This window comes from Bos indicus, chromosome 10, assembly GCF_029378745.1.
Source record: "Bos indicus isolate NIAB-ARS_2022 breed Sahiwal x Tharparkar chromosome 10, NIAB-ARS_B.indTharparkar_mat_pri_1.0, whole genome shotgun sequence".
NCBI lineage: Eukaryota > Metazoa > Chordata > Mammalia > Artiodactyla > Bovidae > Bos > Bos indicus.
In genome coordinates, this window is record NC_091769.1 from 80074348 (window position 1) to 80097567 (window position 23220).

At 43.4% G+C, this 23220-nt stretch overlaps 1 protein-coding gene across 5 annotated transcripts in view; it reads left to right on the forward strand.

Moving 5' to 3' along the window:
• The window catches only part of RAD51B (RAD51 paralog B), a 619901-nt gene extending 597227 nt beyond the window's left edge, over window positions 1–22674 (forward strand). For 4 of the 5 annotated variants that reach the window (XM_070796749.1, XM_070796748.1, XM_070796746.1 and 1 more), the window contains 3 exons: window positions 11477–11555; window positions 14615–18801; window positions 22195–22674. In XM_070796749.1, the coding sequence (XP_070652850.1) occupies window positions 11477–11555; window positions 14615–14667 (132 nt within the window). In that variant the 3' untranslated portion in view covers window positions 14668–18801; window positions 22195–22674. The remainder of the gene's footprint in view (window positions 1–11476; window positions 11556–14614; window positions 18802–22194) is intronic. The other variant, XM_019969102.2, reaches the window with a different exon arrangement.
• The last annotated feature ends 546 nt before the right edge of the window (window positions 22675–23220 follow it).

The following is a 23220-nucleotide window of genomic DNA, read 5'->3' on the forward strand; positions in this document are numbered from 1 at the left end:
ACAGAAGCTCCTTTGTTTGGGACTTCACCCTATGTATCCCTTCTTCTGCTTGTTGATCTAAATTAATAATAATAAAAGGAAATTTGGGGGATTCTCAAATGTGTACAAATTAAACACACACTCACATACTTCTAAATGAGCAACAAGTCAATAAATAACAAGGGAAATTAGAAAATACTTTGAGAAAATGAAAACAAAAATATACCAAAACTTATGAGATGCCGCTAAAGCCGTGCTTGGAGGGAAATATATAACTTATATACCTGAATTAAGAATTTTATTGTATGGACTTCCCTGGTGGCTCAGTGATATAGAAACTGCCTGCCAATGCAGACGACACGGGTTTGGTCCCTGGGCAAGGAAGATCCCACATGCCAAGGAACACCTAAGCCCATGTACCAGAACTATTGAGCCTGTGCTCTAGAGCCCAGGCGCCACAATTACTGAAGCCTGCACACCGTAGAGCCTGTGCTACGCAGGCAACAAGAGGTATCACTGCAATGAGAAACCCTCGCACTGCAATTAGAGAGTAGTCCCCACTCACAACTAAAGGAAAGCCAGCACAGCAGTGAAGACCCAGCAGAGCCAAAAGTAAACAGATAAATAAAATTATCAAAAAGAATTTCATTATATGCATATTCACCTCAATAAAGCTGATATTTAATATAGAAATAATGACCCATATTCTTTGACTATACAAATTTGCATGCTACCATACAGGAGTAGACACTAAATTCTCTCTAATTTTAGTATAAGTTGGAAAAAATCACTAATACTTTCAAACCACATATAAAGTGCACTGGAAAAAAACAAAAGAACCCTAACATGATTTTTAAAATATATGGACAAAAAACTAAGCTTATAATTAATTATATGCATGCTGAAGTATTTAGGGGAAAGTGCATGATGTTTGCAATTTACTTTAAAATGCAACAACATAAAGCTAAGATGGGTTGTTGTATAGATAAGTAATAAAAACAAGTATTATAAAATGTTAGTGGTAGAATCTACTTGTTAGGTTTATGGGTATTCACTATAAAATTTTTTAAATTTTGCTGCATGTTTGAAATTTTTCATAATAAAATGATAGGAAAAATAATAAACTCAAAATACCACTCTGACCTGAACTATTATGATTGCATAATTTACTAAGTTAATAGCCTATTGATCTGAAGAAATGAATGTTTTCTTTAAGGAGCAAGTTATTTTAGTTTATAAACTTTGGGAACCTAACGTATTATATAAACATTTTTAAACAATCGCCTCACCCAGAGAGATGTTATGAAAGAGCATAATGATACTCTGGGGGGGAATAAGATCTTGTAGCCTCAGGGCCAAACTTTCTAGGAGAATCTTCCCAGGGTCTAGAATTATATGTCATAAGGGATTCAGATCAACTTTAGATTTCTGCCCCCAGTTTCTGTCAGAAAAGTTGTGAAATAGGCCACGTGTAGGTAAATTAATAAGTTCATGCCTGCTCAAATACAGTGCCTTCTTCCACCTTGTCATTTTCCAGCACAGTATTACTACTACAGATCTTGCTTCCCTATTTTGAGAAGGCAGTTTAGACACCATTCACTTCTTTCTCTACTCTCCCCTCATAATCTTACAAAGCTGTTGGTACTGAGGCTTCAGTGTTCCATGGAGAGTGGTTTTCCAAGTGATGAAGCAGGTTCTAATCAATATACAATCCAGATATGTACTGGGACCTGGATCTCTGCCACCTTTCCCTCCAGCTCTCTTAACACAATGACTAGGGAATTCCTTTGAGGATCACTGAGTATGCTTCAAGCCACCCTGTTCCTGTGGCCTCCTTCCAGCCACAAGATCTTCCTGTCTGGAGCATTTCCGGCCCTTCTGTCCCTTGGCTTGGAGAGTTCAGCTCAACCTGGGGAAAGGACAGAAGACTCGAGGTTATCAAAAGCCTGTTGAATTATCTGATGCAAGACTGGCTGGCTTGTTTGCCTCCCTGGCTCTCTTCCTGGGCTTCAAAGCAGCTGAGAAAACAACCTTTTTCTAAGTCTTGGACAAGGAGGAAAATCTCAGGCATGAAGGATTTCTGTCGCAGACATTTGGCACAGCTAGAGGAAAGGTTTGGTTAGCTTGCAAAAGGTTTTATTAGCCCAGACATGCAGGCGAAATGAGATAATGGGGTCCCTGTTGAAGGACATTTTAGAATCAATGGGTTTGCTCCCTTCCTTCTCAGCAGGTCCCTTGTGTACAGATGTAAATATTAGAAGTGTTTAACGAGGACACCGCCGGTGAGTTCATCAACTACCACACAATCCTGCTGATCATGGGGGAGACTGAGATAGGGTTAAAAAATTAGCAAGCTAGAAATCTGTGGATGGATGCAAAGTCCTATTTCTGAGCTATCCAACTCAACCGTTTCTCACCCCAGCTTTCTTAGCTGAACACATTACAATGTCTTTGGTCCCTGCATTTTGTGGATGGAAAGAAAGGGATAGAAAGAAAGCCAGGCCTACCACCTGCCCCTGCAGGAAGAAACTGTGCTTACACTTTCCTTCTGCCAGCTCATTTTACTCTGCCCTTTGCCCCTGACCAATATGAGATTTGGGGTAATGGGTGGGAAAGGGAAGGAAATAAAAGAGAGGAAGGATTCATTAACAGTGTTAAAGGAAGCCTGCCTGGCACAGGAGTCAGAGAAGAGAAAGTGAAAGAATTGGTGCCAGCTAACCCTCAGCACATGGCTGCCTATTCATGTCTGCTTCCCTGGGCCACAAAGGCAAAACTCACTTTTTCCTAAAGTCAGGGCTCTTTTGCAGAAACTCATATACCCTGCCAGGACCAGAATTCTATAAAAGCAGCCTCCAAGAGAGCCTGTACCTAAGGTTCCTGATGTCTTTGTGCTGTCTTGTCCACACTGACCTTCCTGGCCACCCATAGAAGAGAAGGGTAGGCCGGGTTGCTCTGGAGGAGGGTCACACCTGTACTTTAAAGGGACACAAGTACTATCTCTAGAAGGTGTCACCATCCTGGAGGATGCTTGAGGTTCCTATGTCCAGCACTTTCTGTTCTGTGGCTCCTTTTCCACTTTCTGAGCCTCTTGGAAGTGGGATCAAGCCAGGAAAAACATGTGATGCTATAGCAAGCTGAAACCAAAGACTTGACTGTGGTTCTGCCCAAGCCAAGTCTTGGCAATGATTGACGGGGCAGCCTGCACTTTTCTATGTGACATAGTCTAAGTCCCCCAACTTTGGGGATGGGTTGCCAGATAAGCCTCAAAATAGGTATGAGTCAGAGCTTCAGAGAGTCACCATTTTTTTATATTTTATAATTGAGTTTCCATTATGCATACAACATCATACTGGAGGTTGCTAGGACTAGAAGCAGCAATGATGATGATGTCCTTTGCCTTCAAACACATGGTAATAAATTCAAGGGGCATTAACTATAAAATGGTGGAGAAAACAGTGAGTGCTGTTAGAGAGGTTATAGATACAGTGTGATAGATTTGAGAGATGTTACCTCAGGCTAGAGAAATTGGCATGAGCTTTCTGGAAGAGGTAGCATTTTTACAGCATTCCAAGAGGAGGTAGGATTTGGACATTGAGACAGGAAGGACAAAAGGAAGATTATTAGTGTGGAAGCTTGTGAGCCTCTTAGTCAACCTGCATGGATGCCCTTCTTTGTCTTGAACTGTGCAGAATCCATGCTGGAAAGCAAATGCCTTTATTTGTTGTTATGTATTCTGCCTCCTTGATGTCTTATCCCTTGGATGTGGATTTATCTATGCATGACAGATTAGAGGTTACCATCATGCTGGTTGAAAGTACAGACTATAGAACTGGTTGGCTTGGGCCAGAATCTTGTCTTCAGCACTTATAAGCTGTCTGCCTCAGAGGGCTATTGTGAGGAATAACATCTATTGGTTGTTTGCATCATCATTACTGTGGGACCCTTGGAAGGTCCTCCAGCCCACCCCAAACCATAAGACTTTCCACCATTTTTAGGTCTATTACTCTCTTCTGACAGTCTTACATTAAAATGCAAAATGTAAAGTTTCCTTAGCACTAGAAGGTTTAAACCAGCTCTGCTTTAGAGCAAAAGAGAATCAGCTGATAACTTATTTGCTTAGAGCAAAATAGGCACCTGAGTGGAGAGATATAAAGGAGGAGAAGAGATTCTGTACAGGGAGGCCAGTGAGCTCCAGGAGCCAACTTCTCCCCCCATGTTTTATTTAGAGTACCCAGGCTTCTGGGGTTTCACTTGTACACTGAGAGAAACCTTCACACATATACTATGGGGATAATGTGAGGAACAGTGAAGAAAATGTCCATCTGTCATTTTCAGAGACCACACATGCAAAGCACTGAACTGGGCTCTATGAAATGGAAGAGTATGGGATCAAAGGCAATGCCCTTGATCTTTGCAATCCCACTGAGAATTCAGAACATATTTCTAGGAAATAAATTGACGTAGAAATGTATAGCAGTCTTTTTTTTTTGTCATCATAATGGTGAAAGTGATGATATTCCAGTTGAGATATTTCAAATCCTAAAAGATGATGCTGTGAAAGTGCTGCACTCAATACACCAGCAAATTTGGAAAACTCAGCAGTGGCCACAGGACTGGAAAAGGTCAGTTTTCATTCCAATCCCAAAGGAAGGCAATGCCAAAGAATGCTCAAACTACTGCACAGTTGCACTCATCTCACACGCTAGTAAAGGAATGCTCAAAATTCTCCAAGCCAGGCTTCTGCAATACGTGAACTGTGAACTTCCTGATGTTCAAGCTGGATTTAGAAAAGGCAGAGGAACCAGAGATCAAATTGCCAACATCCGCTGGATCATCGAAAAAGCAAGAGAGTTCAGAAAAACATCTATTTCTGCTTTATTGACTATGTCAAAGCCTTTGACTGTGTGGATCACAATAAACTGTGGAAAATTCTGAAAGAGATGGTAATACCAGACCACCTGATCTGCCTCTTAAGAAATCTATATGCAGGTCAGGTGTTGGAGAAGCAACAGTTAGAACTGGACATGGAACAACAGACTGGTTCCAAATTGGGAAACGAGTACATCACGGCTGTATATTGTCACCATGCTTATTTAACTTATATGCAGGGTGTATCATGAGAAATGCTGGGCTGGATGAAGCACAAGCTGGAATCAAGATTGCTGGGAGAGATATCAATTACCTCAGATATGCAGATGATACCACCCTTATGGCAAAAAGTAAAGAAGAACTAAAGAGCCTCTTGATGAAAGTGAAAGAGGAGAGTGAAAAAGTTGGCTTAAAGCTCAACATTCAGAAAACTAAGATCATGGCATCTGGTCCTGTCACTTCATGGCAAATAGATGGGGAAACAGTGGCTGATTTTATTTTTGGGGCTCCAAAATCACTGCAGATGGTGATTGCAGCCATGAAATTAAAAGACGTGTACTCCTTGGAAGGAAAGTTATGACCAACCTAGACAGCATATTAAAAAGCAGAGACATTACTTTGCCAACAAAGTCCATCTAGTCAAGGCTATGGTTTTTCCAGTAGTCATGTATAGATGTGAGAGTTGGACTATAAAGAAAGCTGAGCACAGAAGAATTGATGCTTTGGAACTGTGGTGTTGGAGAAGACTCTTGAGAGTCCCTTGGACTGCAAGGAGATCCAACCAGTCCATCCTAAAGGAGATCAGTTTTGAGTGTTCATTGGAAGGACTGATGTTGAAGCTGAAACTCCAATACTTTGGCCACCTGATGTGAAGAGCTGACTCATTTGAAAAGACTCTGACGCTGGGAAAGATTGAGGGCAAGAGAAGAAGGGGACAATAGAGGATGAGATGGTTAGATAGCATCACCGACTCGATGGACCTGAGTTTGGGTAAACGCCGGGAGATGGTGATGGACAGGGAGGCCTGGCTTGCTGTGGTCCATGGGGTCACAAAGAATTGGACATGATGGAGCAACTGAACTGAACTGAACTGAATGGTGAAAGTTTAATTATTTGTCAACTCTATGATTGTGTCTGCTTTCTCTTTAAAAAAATTTTTTTTGTATTTTAGTACAATTGTTAAAGATACTTTCCATTTACAGTTACAACAAAATACTGGCCATATTCTCCATGTTGTACAATACATCCTCAAGCCTAGCTTACCCCTAACAGTTTATACCTCTTTTCCACCCACCCCATGAACTCCCCTCACCCCCACCACAGGTCACCACTAGCTTGTTCTTCATATGTGTGAGTTTCAGATGGCAGTCTTTTAAAAAGTACAAATTCTCACAATAGATAGGATTGTGGCTCACAGTACCACACACCTGTCTTGTGGAGTTCCAGAGTTTTCAGAGCCGCACATGTCTGTACTCATTCTTACCCAACTATATATTTCCGTGAACCCTTAGAAAATTCTAAAACCAACTTCACATATTACATACAGGGTTGAGTGGGATAAAAACTTTTCACGAAAGTCCTGGATTCTATTAAGCTGCAGGGCTTATGTATTGAAGAATCCAGGAGGGCACTCGAAAACAGCACAAGTCAGACAATGATTAGAACACCCCAGCTGTATAGGTTGACTGACCTTCTGAAACAGCCTGAGTTATCGGCTAGGGAGGGTTGTTTGCTTTATAAGAGGGTTATTTATTGTTTGAAAGGCACAAGGGCATGGGGTGCTCATTGAAGTCTAAAAGAGGGAAAAGTCAATATGTGTTCACAAGGACAGTGTGGCAAACATCACTTTTTTTCCTGAAATCTGTTAAGCTAAAAAGCTAATTTACACTTCTTCACTCTGCCACATAACACTAGAGAATCTTCAGGTCAGAAAACTCATGTTAAAAGCAATATGCATTTACCTTTACCCCAGGCCTCTTACCAGCGTGTTTGCTTTGAAGTGTTTATGGTCATAGGTTGGTTTGGGTATCTAACCACCCTGATGGAGTTCTCCTCCCGTTGTTCTCTTGTCAGTTTCCCTGTAGAAATTTGGGCTCCAGTCCAAACATATTTCATCCACCATGGCTGAATGAGCAGAGTAGCACCTTGTTCTAGATACTCTGTCTCCATTAATACAACCTGAGATCACACTGCTGCTGCTGCTGCTGCTGCTGCTAAGTCGCTTCAGTCGTGTCCGACTCTGTGTGACCCCATAGACGGCAGCCCACCAGGCTCCCCTGTCCCTTGGATTCTCCAGGCAAGAACACTGGAGTGGGTTGCCATTTCCTTCTCCAATGCATGAAAATGAAAAGTGAAAGTGAAGTCGCTCAGTTGTGTCCGACTCTAGCGACCCCATGGACTGCAGCCTACCAGGCTTCTCTGTCCATGGGATTTTCCAAGCAAAAGTACTGGAGTGGGGTGCACTAGATTTTTGCAAACCACATCTCCCACCTGACTGGTACTGAACTGTAGTGAACTAACACGTAATTCATTTTCTGAATGTTAAATCTCATCTTCCCCGTTCTGAAACCAGAACAAATTAGTCCCCTGTTCTTAAGGGCAAGGCTTTACATGTATTTCAATAAAATTGTGTCCTAAAGATTCATAGGGTTTGTCCCAACATTCTAACCAAATTGAGGTTTGTTTTCATATAATGGCTGTCTAATATATTACCTGTTCCTCTAAATTTGGTGTCTCCTGTTGCCGTATCCAGCGTCTCATCAGTGGGTTTAATTACATGATTCATGAGTCCAAATGTCACTTTTAGGGTGAGATCTTCTCTTAACTCCCTCTTTTAATCCAATATGTTTCCTATACTCTTTCTCTGCTTTTTTTCTCCATAGCATATATAATCATCTAATATGCGATATATTTCACTACATATTCATTTTGTTTATTATCTTTTGCCTCCTTTAGAATGTATCTCCTAGGGTAGCAATTTTTTTCAGTTCTATTCCCTGTTGTATGGATGTGGTTGAATACAGCAGTGTGTGCATCCAGGTCAGTAAGTACGTTGAATATGATAGGACTGAGGATAGAATGCAGTACCTTCTACTAGAGGTTGTTACCCCATACGATTGTTACTAAACTTTTGGATACTTTCAGATCCATTTCATGGTATTAGCATCCAGTCCACCTTGTCTTCACTTTATCCAAAAGGCTACTGAGAATTTGTTACCTTTTTTTTGCTGAAAATCTGATAGTTTATGCTGGTGGTAGCCCTCTGAGCTATCAATCTGGAAGTTCTTTCCCAAAAAAGGAAGAGGGATTCATCTGACGTAACTGATCACTTCCTCTTTCCAACTGCATACAATCATCCTTTTGATAGCTCATTTTAAACCCTGTCCAACCCTTGATTTCCTGGAAAGGAGGTACTTCCAAGTGTGAGAACCTTCCATGTGAGGTCCTTCTGGCTCGAGCTCTGGGCTTGTTCACAGAATGGGCACATGCTTCCTGGAAGAGGAAGTCATCAGATGATGGTGGGTACACCACTGAGCTGAAAGGCTTAGGTTCAGGTGGCATTTATTGTGTTGCATTGGAATATCATATCCTTTTTCTGATTCGAAGATTCTGTGGTCTATAAAATAAATTTTCAAAAATATAGTATAATAGTTTATTGAATACTGTTTATTTACACCCTTCTGGCTTTTCATGTCCAATTTTTCATGCGGGCAATGAAGATCTGAGGTTTGGTATATGTTTATTTATATTGATTTTTGATCTAAAGGCTTTTTATTTCTCTTTTTATTTCAATTCTCCATTCCTCTTTTCCCTTTCTTCCTGACACACCTGTGGTTTAAGTGTCTCCTCATCCCTGAATTATTACAGTAGCTCCCTATCTGACTCCAGGACTCCTGTCTCTTGCTTCTCCACCTCAGACTCTTCAGTCAGGCTAATTTCCTGAACCCAGCTGTTCAAAATGTGGTCTATGGACCACAGCATCAGCATCTCCTAGGAGCTTGCTAGAAAGGCAGATACTCAAGCCCCACTCAAAACCTAGTGAATCAAAATCTACGTGTCAGGACCTGCAGGTGATTCATACCAACATTAAAGCTTGAGAAGCACTGTCCTCTGTTCTGCCATTCCCCTACCAAGGAGCACCCATACATGCACGTTGAACCGTCCCTACATCATCTCTGTCAGAAATGATCCACTTTAATTATCAGGTGAGAAGTTTTTGACATAAAGATGTAAGTGTCCGCCTATACCATCTACTCATTTGTTCTGAGAATGAGCGCTGGTTTATCTAGATAACTTCAGAGCAGTTATCAAAATTGAGATTCAACTTGAATTGAATCCTTCAGGTAAAAACCAAGTATATTGCTTTTTGGTAAGTGAAAGTTAAGGGGAACTTGGGAATCATATGTAGTGAGTTGGTTGGAAATATTCAAACTGAGGTTTTTAGTTTGACACAGGTGTTTTTAAAGGTAATTTATTTTAGTTTTATTTATTTATTTTTGGCTCTGCTGAGTGTTCACTGCTGCACGGGCTTTTCTCTAGTTGAGGCAAGCATAGGCTACGCTTCATTGCAGTCCCCAGGCTTCTCCCTGCGGTGGCTTCTCTTGTGCAGCACAGGCTCTAGTGTGCAAGGGCTTCAGTAGTTGTGGCTCCCGTACTCTCAAGTACAGGCTCAGTAGTTGTGGCTCATGGACTTAGTTACTCTGCAGCCTGTGGGATATTCCTGGACCAGGGATCAAACCCATGTCCCCTGCACTGGCAGGCAGATTCCACCAGGAAAGCCCAACACAGGCATGTTTTATACTTAATCTTCAACATTATCTCATTTAGGTGGGTGTTGTTATCTCCATTTTACCTACAAGGAAACTGAGGCTCAAAAAGGTGAAGTTGTCCAGAGCCAAAGTATTGGGTACGTTTCAGGCTATACCATAGGCATCCGAAATACAATGGTTCGCACAAGTGGCTCTGTACTGAGCTGGACAGGTGACCAGGTGGGAGGCTTTGCTGATTTATGAGGTCACCCAGCTTCCTTCCCACATGTTGCTTCATCATCCCCCAGGATGTGGTTGAAGCTGGGTCTGGCCCTTGGGAAGAGGGAAAGGGAAAGTGAAGAGCCCATACTTTTCTTATAATCCAGAAGTTCTACCTGTCACTTTTGTCATCTTCTGTCAGTCAAAGCTTAGCCACATCAGCACACCTAGCTGCAAACAAGGCGTAAAAATGTTGAAACCTGGGGAGTTGTTAACTCTAAGGAAGAAAGGATGTGGCTACTAGGGGGAGACTACACAGCCGTCAGTTGACTTGCCATAGGCATCAAGTTGATTAGTGGAGGAACCTTGATTCAAACTCCATGCCTACAACCTGTGATCTTTCTACCATTCTGTTCCACCCTTTCTCACAGTTGACAGTGAATGTTTGTTGAATTGTTGTAGATTGAGATAGTACAAGTGTAAGCCTTTGGTTATTTGAAATTATTTCTTCCTTCTCCCCTCTCTCCCTGATTACTTAAGTGGCTCTGTGCCAAACTATCACTATTTTTTGATGATGTTTATTTGCAAAACAGGAAACAGATCGTCATCTTCCTTCAGGAGAAATACAATAATAAAACATAATCCACCAGTTCTTAGAGGTTCTGTGGAATCATATGCAGTGTGTTAAAGGGTTAAATAATAGTAATCTTTTAACCATCAAATGACCATCCCTTTTAAAGTAGGTATCCTCATAGTAGAGTGCCATCATGCAGAATATTTTTGATACTTTGTGTTGGTTGGTGTGTCAGCCAACTGTCACTGCAGTAGTGCTTTGTGACAACTTCAAAATCACAGAGGTGTGCATACAGTCATAATCATTTAACCCATGTGTATGTAGATCTCCTGGGGATCAGCTATTTAGATTGGACCTAACTGGCCAGCTCTACGTCAGGTGTCTCTCTTCCTCCTTCTGAGACAGCAGATTAGCTTGAACATATTTTTATCTGGCAGTAGCAGAAGCATAAAAAGAACAAGTGAAGTTTTGTGAGGCTTCTTGAGGCCTAGGCTAAGAACTGGCACAACCTATTAGTCAATGCAAGTCATGTGGCCAAACCTATGGTCAAGGATCATGGGAAATACTCTATACCTCCAGGAGGAGGGAAGGTAGTCACGTGGCTAAGGATGTGACTATAGACTTAGTGAAGGGTTGGGGGCCAACCAGGCAACCTGCCATGGCTCTGCCTTTAGCAAGTTATTTTGAATATTTGCAGTGATGTTAAATCTTTATCTTTTAGGGGTAGATTTGAATTTTTTAATAAAATAGCTAAATTTATGAATATAGTTAAAGGCTCAGGCTAAATGATCTTTGGGCGGAAAGGTAGCTATTTAAGCATGTGAGATAATAATGAAACTTGTATCTAAAACTGGCTCAAGAATATGGCCTTCATTGATAGAATAGTTGGAATTGATGTACAGCCTACCAAGGTGGTCAGTTGTTTGAAGGAATAACACTCATTTGGTTCTAAAATAATTTCAAAGTAAACAAACCTCATAGTTTGTGGTCACATGTTACCACTTTGCTTCAGAGTGGGAAGAGGAGTGAACAGAGGCTCGTCTCTATTTCCTTTGACTAATCCTGAGCAAATATGCTTTCTGTGCAGATTCTCATTGCCAAGTCCCCTCTGGCACCCTTCACCGCCTTTGTCTACACCATCGAGAAGGAAGGCCTGGTTCTTCAAGGTAAGATCTTCGGACGAAGCCATTTCTTTCATCTAATTATACTCAGCACTGCCCATTGTGGGTGATAATTACTGCTTTGCTCCTGATGGAAGCTCCTTCGGGACAGAATCAAAGGCCAAGAAGAACTAGCCGGTGATGTTGATCCTGATAAGATAAAAGAGGTTGGCAATTGTGGCAAGAATTTGACAGAGGTCAGGGAGAATTACAGAGTTCCCTAACAGAGTGGGACAACCCAAGAATGAGGGACAAGTCGAGCAGGCTAGGAACTGCAACTCCTCCAGTCCTCTTTGCAGATCCCACAGGGGAAGGGACCCAGCCCTGCCTCAGAGCCTTCTCACTTAGCTGGGAAAAACCATCTGGGCTGGCAGCCTGTGGGGCACTTTGTCATGGCTCCATGAGCACCACTTCCTCGGCCTCCGTCTGGTTACTCTATTTCCTCCCCCTGTACTCAAGTCCCGACTAGGGACCAGGCCTTGCAGACCTGCACTTTGTGACATGGGCCTGAGTTCTGACTCACGGAAGAGCCCCTCAAGGCCACAAGCTGGAACTAATTCAACAAACAGGGGAGAAAGCGGATTGAGAGGCATCATTCCTTGATGTAGGATCAGGGTGATTAGGAAAGGTGTCGTTTTATGGCAGGTCTGCAGAAAACAATGAAGAGGAGGGGTTAAATTCAAACCCCATTGAACTTAGCCTGGAGGGTCAGATGTCCCACACTGCTTTGTAGATTAAGAAGGGTCCCCATAAAAGTGCTCAGAGTACACATCTGTCCCCCACTGTTGGGCTGGAGACGTCACCCAGAGATGCTTGGCACATGTCTGCTCAGAACCTCCGAGGAGCATATTGTCTTTGCTGTCTGTGGGAGGAATATCTGCCCTTTAGGATTTTATAAGCTGAATGTTTTCCCCAAGTTAGGGGAAGGGTGAAATAGGGTGAGCCCTTACAGTATCCCCATGGAGACACCTTGCATTATAAAGCTCTAGCAGGACTTCTAGGCAGGCGGCTGGACAGTGCTTCTGACTGAGGAACAGGCTTCAGCCCTCCCTTTCCTTGCCTTCTAAAGCATCCACTTCTTAACGGATCCAGAAAGCAGTGTGTTTGTTTGGTGTAGCTGAGCTCCACAGCAGGGACTCGGGTCCAAGGAAATTTGGAGTAAGAACTCCTGACCTTTGGCTCTTAGCCTTTGACTTATGCTATCCAAGTTCCTTGGTAAATATTTTTTTTTACAATTGCAAATATTGTTTTCTGACAAAGAAGCAGAGATTTTAAGACCAGATTAAGCAAAGCAAACAGCAGGCCTCTTTGTTACGGACTCTCTAAGGGTGTATAAGTAATAAGCAATCAGAGAGCTGGACTTGGGTTTACCCTGTGCGGTATGCCCTTCGGCTTTTCATATTTAGAGCCTTGCTTTAAAAGATTAGAACTCCAGCAAATAGCAGATTTAGACGAAGATTTCAAGATGTTCTATGCAAGATTATAAGGTAATTTCAGGAGGGAAAGAGCCCATTCTGCCCAGATAGTTTGTAGGAGAGCCTTGATATGGTGCCTATATCTTGATCACTGGGCATTTTGGTAAACAACAGTTGAAAGCCTGGTCTTAATTGGATAACTTTGGGATAATATTGTGGAAGCGAGATTCACAGAGTTGCCTCTCTGACTCTCATTGCTAAGATCATGATTTTGACGGGAAAGAGGAAGTTGTTTAGGGAAAGTAGAAACTGAAACCACAGTAAATTGGTAGGGGTTAGAAAGCTTCAAAGAAAGACTATTAGAAATAGTTGGAAAAGGAGAGAAAGTGGATTACTAAAGGAGGCTGGCCTGGAACCGGGTGTCCAGGAAATAGAAACATTCAGGAAAGTGTCTGATGATGCAAGAATCCCAACCAGTAAATAAAAATGTCTGGGAGACCTCAGAGCCTCACCTGTTTGCTTTTGAAGCCACACCTTCCTCTCTGAGGTTTTTTGGAGGCAGCAGGAACCTTCTGCCCCTATCAGCAGTGCCATTTCATGTAAACCTCTGGGCATTCCCTCCCCTCTAACTATGTGCTCCCAAGGCTTTAAGTAAACAAAAAGGAGCTCTGATCCTCAGAAAAATGGGGGCCCCTCCTGTATTAGACCCACCTTGGATTTCCGTTCCAGTTCTGGTATGTTCTTGAGAAAATCTCTCAAATCCTAGTTTTGTCAGCTTGAAAAAGACAATGTTGACCTTGACTCAGTGCTCTGCAAACTGTTTTGTGACTCATTGGTGGGTCATGAAATAAAATTAAGGAATCACAACCAGCATTGGGGGAAAAAAAAAAAGAAAGAGAGAATAGAAAATAACAGATTATATCACATATGTTGTACTGCTTTGTGAAATATTTCCTGTGTGATTGCGTGTGCATGTACCTGCATTATGAATTTATGTACAGAGGTTGCAGTGCAAAATGTTTTTCTTCATTGCATTGTAGTTATCAGCCTGGCTGATCTCTAAAGGCCTTCCCAATTCACCTTTATCTGATTCTCTGAGGAGATGATGTACTTATCATTCACTGAGCTCAGTAGAGTTGTACCCTTGAGATCTCCACAACCTGGAAAGTAAAAGCTTACTTTCCCCCCAGTTTTAACAGATGACTGAGCTAAAACACACCTGCACCATTTCCCAGGTTTAAAGCAAAGAAAGCTTTGATCCCTGGGTGATAACCTTGGAAAGGTCTCAGAAGTCAAGGCCAAGAAGCTTTTCTTGTGAGAGGTTGTTCTGGCATGATAGTCCTGAAGTGGCATGCAGGTTGGCACCCACAGCTGTGGCAAGGTGGGGGCACGTACAGTCCTTGTCTGAGGGACATAGAGACAGAGAGGGGAAGGGCTGGAAGAGTGAGGGCAGTTCCTGGGTTACCAACTAAAGAAGAGCCAGCGGCTGTGGCTCCACTTTCCGTCTTTGTAATGGAGCCAGCCTGGGGTGGCAGGAAAAAACCAATCCAAATAGGCTAGCCTGGCTTTTGGCGGGGGTGAGGGTGGGGGTGAGGGACAGAGCTATTAGTGAATCTGGGAATGATCGCTGGGTGCCTTTTATCCCCTTAGCAAGCCCCGAGATTCCTACCAGCCTGCTAACCAGGAGGTTTTATAATACCTGAAGAGCTCCTGAGTACAGAAGCAGAGGGAGGGAGAGAATAAAAGGTGAGGCCCACATTGGATTTACCGGCTCCACAGGCCACGCCCCACCCCAGTTCTCAAGGATTAGGATGCTGAGAACAAGCCAGCCACCGGGGCCTTTCAGCCTTCCCGCCCTTTTGTTCACAGGGATGGGAGGGACAATAAAACGGCAGGCTGGGGAGACTGAGGGGCTTGGTTAGAGATTTCTCAGGCTGCTTTTTGAAACACTTGAAGGAGCCAGTCCATGCTATTGTTGTAGTAAAATAGAAAGCGGAACTATTCTCCTTTCGCAAGGAAAAAAGAAAGAAAGAAAGAAACCCCCCCACCCCCCACCCCAGCATCTTCAGGAGGCTGCTGGGCTCAGGCTGTTACCATGGTAATACTGTGTTGTTCACATCTTCTTTGTCTCCCACTGGTCCAGGATCCTGGCCTCTCCTGGTTGAGCTCAAGACTCTGGAAATACTTGGGCCCCTGGACTCTGGAAACATTTGGGCCCCCAAGGAGAGGGATCTCAGAGCCCCCAACTTCTTGATGGTTCAGACTCTGACAGGGACCAGGTCCCAGCAGAGGAAGAGTTCAGCTGTTTTGTGCTACTCAACTGGGAAAGGTGGAAGGGGGTCAAGAAAGATCCTATTAATCCATTTTCCCTTTTGTTCCCAGAGTTCACCGTGAAGTCCCAGTGCCCACTGAATGGGAAAGCTTAGAGGTTTGACTAGCCCAGAGTGAGGCCCAGTGGTGCCAGGACCTAGTGGAGAGGAGAGGGAAAAGCGAGACTTGGCTTTGGGAATTGGCTTGCATGGAGTGGGTCCACAGAACCGAGTGGCTGCGGATGGGAAGGGAGTGTTGACTCTGAAATCCAACTTGATCCACATCTATTCTGGTCATGTCCTCTGCTTCCCCAGTAAGTTCCAAATGTTGTGCCACCCAGAGCACAGCCGGGGCCCCTGGACCTCTGTGTCAAGGCCAGGAATAATGATTCTGTCCCTGAAAGCAGCCAGACTGTTGCTGATGCCACAGGAGGCGAAAGGACAACCTAGAGCCCGAGTCTCCTGGAGCTGTTGTGGCTTTCATGGGTAATAAAGCCCTGCCAACTTGGCAAAGGAGAGGATACCCTAGGAGAGGTTGGCCAGGGAAAAGGCAGGAGTGGGCTCGGAATCTGGGTGGGGGGGGAGTGTCCTCCTTGATCACTCTTCCCTGCCCTCTAGTCTCCTTTTACTTAGGGATCTAGGAAGTGTTTGAAAAACAAAAAACAAGTTGATTTGAACAGGATAGAGGACAATGGTTTAGTTTCTCAACAGGGCAGAATTATGTGCTTTTAAATTGTTTTTAAAAAATAAAGATCAGGTCAGGCAGGTTGAATCTTGATTCTGGTGCTGCCTTTATTAGTTTAGTTTGAATAAGCAGCATATACTTTGGGCTTGGGACCCTCAGGGAGCCTAGAGCACCCTGAGATAGGTCCAGAAAAGGTTCTGGAAACAAGCTAGTTTCCTGTTTTTCCAACTACCTGGTATATAGGGACTCAGAAAATAAAAAATAATGATTTGAGAGCTGGGAAGCTATAAGCCTCATCTTCCTTGTAAAGTCAAAAATGATTGTTTGATTGCTTTTTTGAAGCACACTGGGAAGACATTAATCTCCTCTGTTTGTTCCCTTGTCACAAAGTTGGGTTAGATTCTTCCACCCCATTTTCTTAGTCACTGAGCCAACTGGATGATTCACTGAAAACTTCTTTGCCCCCAAATACCACCATCTGAGTTCATCAGATTTCAGTTACAATCAGTAACCCATCTAAATGTTTCTGCCCAGTGGACTCAGAGTGACCCAGAAGATTCTCAGTCTGAATCCATCCATCCAGGTATGGAGGTGTCTGCCTGGTAAATATCACCCACACCTGGCACAGCCTGGCATGCTCTTGGGAGCCTGGCAGAGAGCCCTGGGATTCAGTGGAGCAGAGTGAACTCGTTCTCACAGGGCGTGGAGGAGAGGGCCGCGGATGCCTGTCTCATTGTCCTGAGCTGCTTCTGCCTGCCCCTCTAAGAGGTGCTTCCGAGGGCAGAGAACACAGGACTCCCATTCGCAGAGTTGCCCCTTTTTGCTTCACATCCCCTCCCTCCATGACAGCGTCCCACACTGGCCCTCAGCTTTTGGTCCCTTCTTTCACTCTCGCTGTTAGCCTCAAAGACAGATTTTCTTTTTAATGTGGAAAATATAGTTTAAATATATAACAATACAGAAAATAGTAAAGCCAAACCCATGACTCTAACATCCAGAATTAACAAATGTTAATGTTTTCTCAGATTTTTTTAGGCTGAAATATAGTTGACTTATAGTGTTGTGTTAGTTTCAGGTATACAGCAAATTGATATCAGTATATATATTCTTTTTCAGGTTCTTATCCCTTATAGGTTATTACACAATACTGAATAGTTCCCTGTACAGTACAGTAGATACTTGTTGTTTCTCTATTTTATATGTAGCAGTCTGCATATATCAATCCTGGGGCTTCCTAGGTGGTGCCGGTGGTGAAGAACCCGCCTGCCAATGCAGGAGACATAAGAGACACAGGTTCAGTCCCTGGGTTGGGAAGATCCTCTGGAAGAGGGCACAGCAACCCAGTCCAGTATTCTTGCCTGGAGAATCCCATGGACAGAGGAGCCTGGCAGGCTACGGTCCATAGCGTTGAAAAGAGTTGGACACAACTGGTGCAATTTAGCACACCCCTATGTTAATCCCAAACTCATAATTTCAGATTTTTTTTTTAAGTATAGAAATATAACCTTACAAAGTGCAAAGCTCCTTTGTACCTATCCCTAGCCGATTCTCTCTCTCCTCTATGTTGCTCCACAGAAGTAAAATCTCTCTAGGGTTTGATATATATCTTTCCCCCACTCTGAAAAACTTTTCTACATATATGTGAATCCAAATATCATATTTGCTCTGAGTGCATCCTAAATTTGCATAAATGGTCTGTTGTACACATCATTCCACAACTTGCTTTTTTCACTTAGCATCATGCTTTGCGACATATCTGTGTTGATACACGTGGATCATATTCTTTGAATTTAACTGAGGTGTCCATATCCATTGTATGAATATACCGCATGTTATACATTTCTCTATTGATGGAAATTTTAATTATTTGTTAACTTAATGAATCCTGTTGCACATGTTTCTTGGTATATGCAAGTATGAGAGTTTCTCTGCTGCTGCTGCTGCTAAGTTGCTTCAGTCGTGTCCGACTCTGTGTGACCCCATAGACGGCAGCCCACCAGGCCCCGCCGTCCCTGGAATTCTCCAGGCAAGAACACTAGAATGGGTTGCCATTTCCTCCTCCAATGCATGAAAGTGAAAAGTGAAAGTGAAGTCGCTCAGTTGTGTCTGACTCTTAGCGACCCCATGGACTGCAGCCTACCAGGCTCCTCCGTCCATGGGATTTTCCAGGCAAGAGTACTGGAGTGGGGTGCCATTGCCTTCTCCCAGTATATATAATTTTTAAAAATGGAATGGCTAGCCAGGGGATGCACATTTTTGTCTTTATTTTCCCAAATTGTTCTTCAAAGAGGTTTACCAATATATGCTTCCTTTGGAAGTAGTAGACCAATTCCTGTGTAACTGTGTATAATGATAAGTGCATTGTCATGTTTCCATGGGCAATCTTCTTATGTATTCTTTATGGCTGCCTCTTTTATCTACACTATTGGGGTGTAAGCTTTCCATAGCTTCTAGAGGGATTTTCTGCATAGTCGTGAGCTTCCTTTGTGGCTCAGATGATAAAGAATCTGCCTGCAATGCGGGAGACCTGGGTTTGATCCCTGGGTTGGGAAGATCTGCTGGAGGAGGGCATGGCTACCCACTCCAGTATTCTGGCCTGGAGAATTCCATGGACTGTATAGTCCATGGGGTCACAAAGAGTTGGACATGACTGAGCCACTTTCACTTTCACATGTGCTTTATGCATATAGTTACATGATTAACTGATAAAAATTATTCTACTCCTCTTAAATTATTCTACTCCTCTATCTCCCAGAAAGGGATCTTTTCACATTCATCTTTATTTTCAGGTGAGGGGACTGAGTGCCAGAAAGGTGAAGTGATGCTTACTGCCTCAGAATTGGGTTTGTAGCCATTTCTAAGTATTCAGCCTGGGCTCCTGTGATTTTTCATAAAATCAGAAATGAGTTTGGGCCCCCTTGTCTCCCATCATGGCAGCCCCTGTGACAATTTACCTCTTGGGCTTCATAAGCCTCCATTGGGGTAGTCTAGGCCCATTCTGAATCTTGAATCCTGAAATCCTAAGCTATGATGGATCAGTCACATTGATATAGTGATCCTTCAAGGAATTTCCTTAGTTGGATCATAAATTTGGCTGGGTGGAACCATAACCTAGATCAACAGTGGTGTACAAGGTAGAAGTTGACTGCTTTCTCGTGTAGCATTATGGAGGAATGCAGTCCAGAGCTGATATAGCAACTCAGCCTCACATATTAGTCCAGCTGCTGCTGCTGCTAAGTCACTTCAGTCCTGTCCGACTCTGTGCAACCCCATAGACAGCAGCCTGCCAGGCTCCGCCGTCCCTGGGATTCTCCAGGCAAGAACACTGAAGTGGGTTGCCATTGCCTTCTCCAATGCATGAAAGTGAAAAGTGAAAGTGAAGTCATTCAGTCGTGTCCGACTCTTCACAACCCCATGGACTGCAGGCTTCTCTGTCCATGGGATTTTCCAGGCAAGAATACTGCAGTGGGGTGCCATTGCCTTCTCCAATATTAGTCCAGAGACCCTGGCAATTCTCTTGTTGCTCCAGCATGCCTGGGAGGCTGTCTTCATTGTCATGATCCAAAATGGCTCACTATCATGTCCTATATCAAGGTAGTGGAAGTTATATGGGGCAGAGATTCAATAGGAGGAAAGGGCAGCCCCCTTCCTTAAGGGTATTAACAAGAAGTTACATGTATTATTTCTGCCAATCTATAGATGTATAGAAAGTAAGGCTGGAAAATGTAGTTGTTAATCTCAGTGGCCATGTGCCGAGTCAAAGTTGAGGAGTTCTATTATCATGAGAGAGAGAGGAGATGCATATTCAGTGATACATTTCGTTCAGAAGAGCATAGTTGCAGAGATTAGCCCCCAGGGTACAATAGTACAGACCCTAGAGCTGGACTTGTTGCATAATGTCCAAATGCAGTATAAATATTGCAGTTTCTCAGAGTTACCTGGAAAATAGTGTGGCTCAGATACATCTCTTTTCCGTTCTTAAAAAAACAAATGTATATTTAAAATGGTATCAGGACATTCTTTAATAGAGTCTAAAACAGAGTAGTGGAGTTTCACAGTCAGCAATGCCACCAAAGATCAACACCCAAAAATCTTGGTTCCCCTTCCAAAACAAAATCTCTGTCAAGCAGAAACGTAGGACGTGTTTTGCTATTGTGCACTATTCAAGAAAAATACTTGAACAAGAGCTAGTGCTTATAGCACAAAGCAGAGTATAAATTTGGTTCCAAAGTCATAGACTAAACACATTTTTTTCCCAAAATGTTTTTTCTGTCTCCACCGTCAAAAAAAAAAAAAAACATGAAACAAAATGTCAGTTTGAATAAGGTTATAGAGAAAAACTTATTCCAAGGCCTGGACTATGGTTAGAATCAATCCATACTCCGCTTTTGGAACTGGGAAGCCATTTGGCTATCTTTGCAGAGTTAACAATTTGCATTTGTGAAAATGCCCAGGTAATAATACCCAAAGATGTTAAATCAATTCAGGTTGTTGATTTTCTTTGAAAACCTCTTCCAGAAGGACTTGGAGTTCTTTCTGGAATATGACTTAGGCTCCATTTCAGTGAGTTCAGTTAAGCAGGTATTTCTTGAACATCTATTATATATAAACCATGGTGCTCAGGAGAGAGAGGCTGATTAAAAAAAAAAAAAAATCCCTGATTTTAGTAGTTGACAATCTAAATAGTTAGCTTAAAAACAAACTAGCAGACTGCCACACCTGTTATCAAGGCTCAAACACTGGGATCTGAAAAGATAGAGGAAATAAGACTCATTCCATCTGGGATGACTAAGGAAGATTCCTGAGAGGACAGGGGACTTGAACTGGATGTCAGCTCCTGAATACTGACAAAAACGGCATTTCATTGTCTCTTGACAGAGGCCAGTTTCTTTTGCTGTTTGAGGATAGATTTGGGCGCACTGGGGAATGCTGATTAGTACCGTGTGACTCGTGTTGAATCATGCTGACTAATGCGTTCTAAATGGATTGATTCAACAATAAAGGGAACACTGAGAGTCAAGAGTTCAGATCCTGAATTTTATCATGTGATGAAGTATAAATCACTTAGCCTCCGTACTTCATTTTTTTGTCAATTAAAATGTGCTCCTGATGAGAAGCCAACAAATCACCTTGACTAGAAAGTGCTTTACAGAGCTCAAGGATAACAGAAATGCTTAACAACAATTCCCAGGACAGGCTTATGCAACCTTGGGTTATTCATGGTCCACACAGAATCAGAGCATCCATCACATGCTGCTCCCTAGCCATGTGAAACTTCTATTTCCTCACACATGCCATGAGAACTGACAAATAGTGCACTGCACTCACAAAAACTGACAGAGGAGCTTTTGAAAAATCTTCCTATATACCTACTGGGGTGTCTCTGTTTCTCAACAACAAATGTCGCCACAGAACTGAGAGCTTGCATTGCACACACAGCTCTTTCTCTCTTTTGACATCTCCGCAGCTAGACTGCTTGAGAACCTGGCCTTCCGTGTCCAGATGTTTACTGAATTCTGAAGGCCCCCCCCAAAGGGCCCAAGTTCCTTTGTTGCTCTCCAAATCACTTCCCACAGAGACTGACCAATGTCCTGAAGGAGCCCTTCAATAGGGAGGATAAATGGAGGCAGATGAAGACATGACCCCCTGAGGCTCACCCACGTCCACGCTAACAAAGGGTCTGAGGCACAACCTTGTAAGGAGCATTTTGGTCAGCAGCATCCCCTCCAGAGGCCAGGTCTCCCCCACAGGGCTGTTTTCAATGGCTCCCATCGCAGTGGAAGCCCTAGGCATTTGTTCAGGGCCGGGGTGTGCTAGGTATAGCACAAAACATCTAAATCATAGCCCCCAGCCTTTGTGAGGGCTTCCTGGCTACAGATGGCAGCTGGCTTTCTCAGGGGAAACCTGGGGGCAGTAGAGGAAGCTGAAGGGGGGCTCCCGAGTCTCTGGATGACCTCTTCCCACTCGGCCCAGAAAGGCTCCCCTTTTGTTTACAGCTATCAGCAGTCTAGCCAGGGCTGTGGGGCCTTAGCCCACACCTGTGCTGAGTTTCTGGGTGTCTGGTTTACGAAGCCATTGGCTCCCTGAGTAATAGATAGATAGGTACGCATGTCAGAGGACTGCCACCGGAAGGAAAAGTTTATTTAGACTGCTGGTGAGAAGCTAGTGCATTTCATGACAGCGATGGTTTTTCAAACATTCTTTCTCTCCCTCTCTCTCTCTTTTTTTTCCTTTAGACCAACAGAGGCCATAGGGACACTATGACCTTTGTCTCAAGCTGATGGGGGCGTGATTTGTGAAATGAAACAGGACCGGGCTGCTTGGAAGAAGGAAACGGAAGCCAACATAATGGGGATTAATTAGTTGATTGCTGTTGAGATGGTAACAGATTTGCTCCCCCACCCCTTTACCATTGAGCCAGCCATCTCAGACCTAGCAGGGAAGGTGAAGATGAAGAGGCCTTTGTTCAGGTCTCTAGATGCTTGGGGCTGAAGGCTTTGCCGCCATGGGATGGCAACAGCCATAATAATAATAATTTGCACTTATATAGCACCTTTCAACCAGGCACCTCAAAGCGGTTTAACCACATTAATTAATTAAAGCCCACAATCCCCCTGGGGAGAGGAGGAGGATGACTAACAGGATTTGTAATTACAGGAGGGAACATTTCCGAATAAAGTATTGTCCACCAAATAAAAAGAGTAGGTGTAAAGGAATTGGGGTCTCCAAAGAGTAACTGATTCAGAAATGAAATCTTGGAAGGATGGGGGAGGCTGAGGGAGGGCATGGGCGTGGGGGTCTGCTCTTGTGTCACAGGGAGGTCAGTGGGCTCAGAATTCACTGACAGGTTCGGATCCAACTGAGAAGCGGGACACGTATGGTATTAGTGGCATTTGGGAAGGTCATTAGTGGTACATGTATTGTGGTGTAAATTCAAGTTTCACTGGTATATTGTGTAGAGCCCTGCAGGACAAAGAGTGAGATTCATGCAGTGTTTAATAAAGGATGAAATGATTTCTTTAGATTTAAAGCCCAAGGCTGGGCCAGTCAATGAGCAAATCAATCAATTGGTGACCCATAGGATAATTTAGTCATTTTCAGCAGAAGACCCAGCCTACTCCTCGTACCGCATGAGGTTTCCAAACGAAGCATCAAAGCTGGGGGGTTCAGCCCCTTCAAAGCCAGGCATCAAATCTTCCCAGCCTTTGACATTGGGACCTCTTTCCCCCACCTTGTTGCTGACACTCAGGCTGTCCTCTATA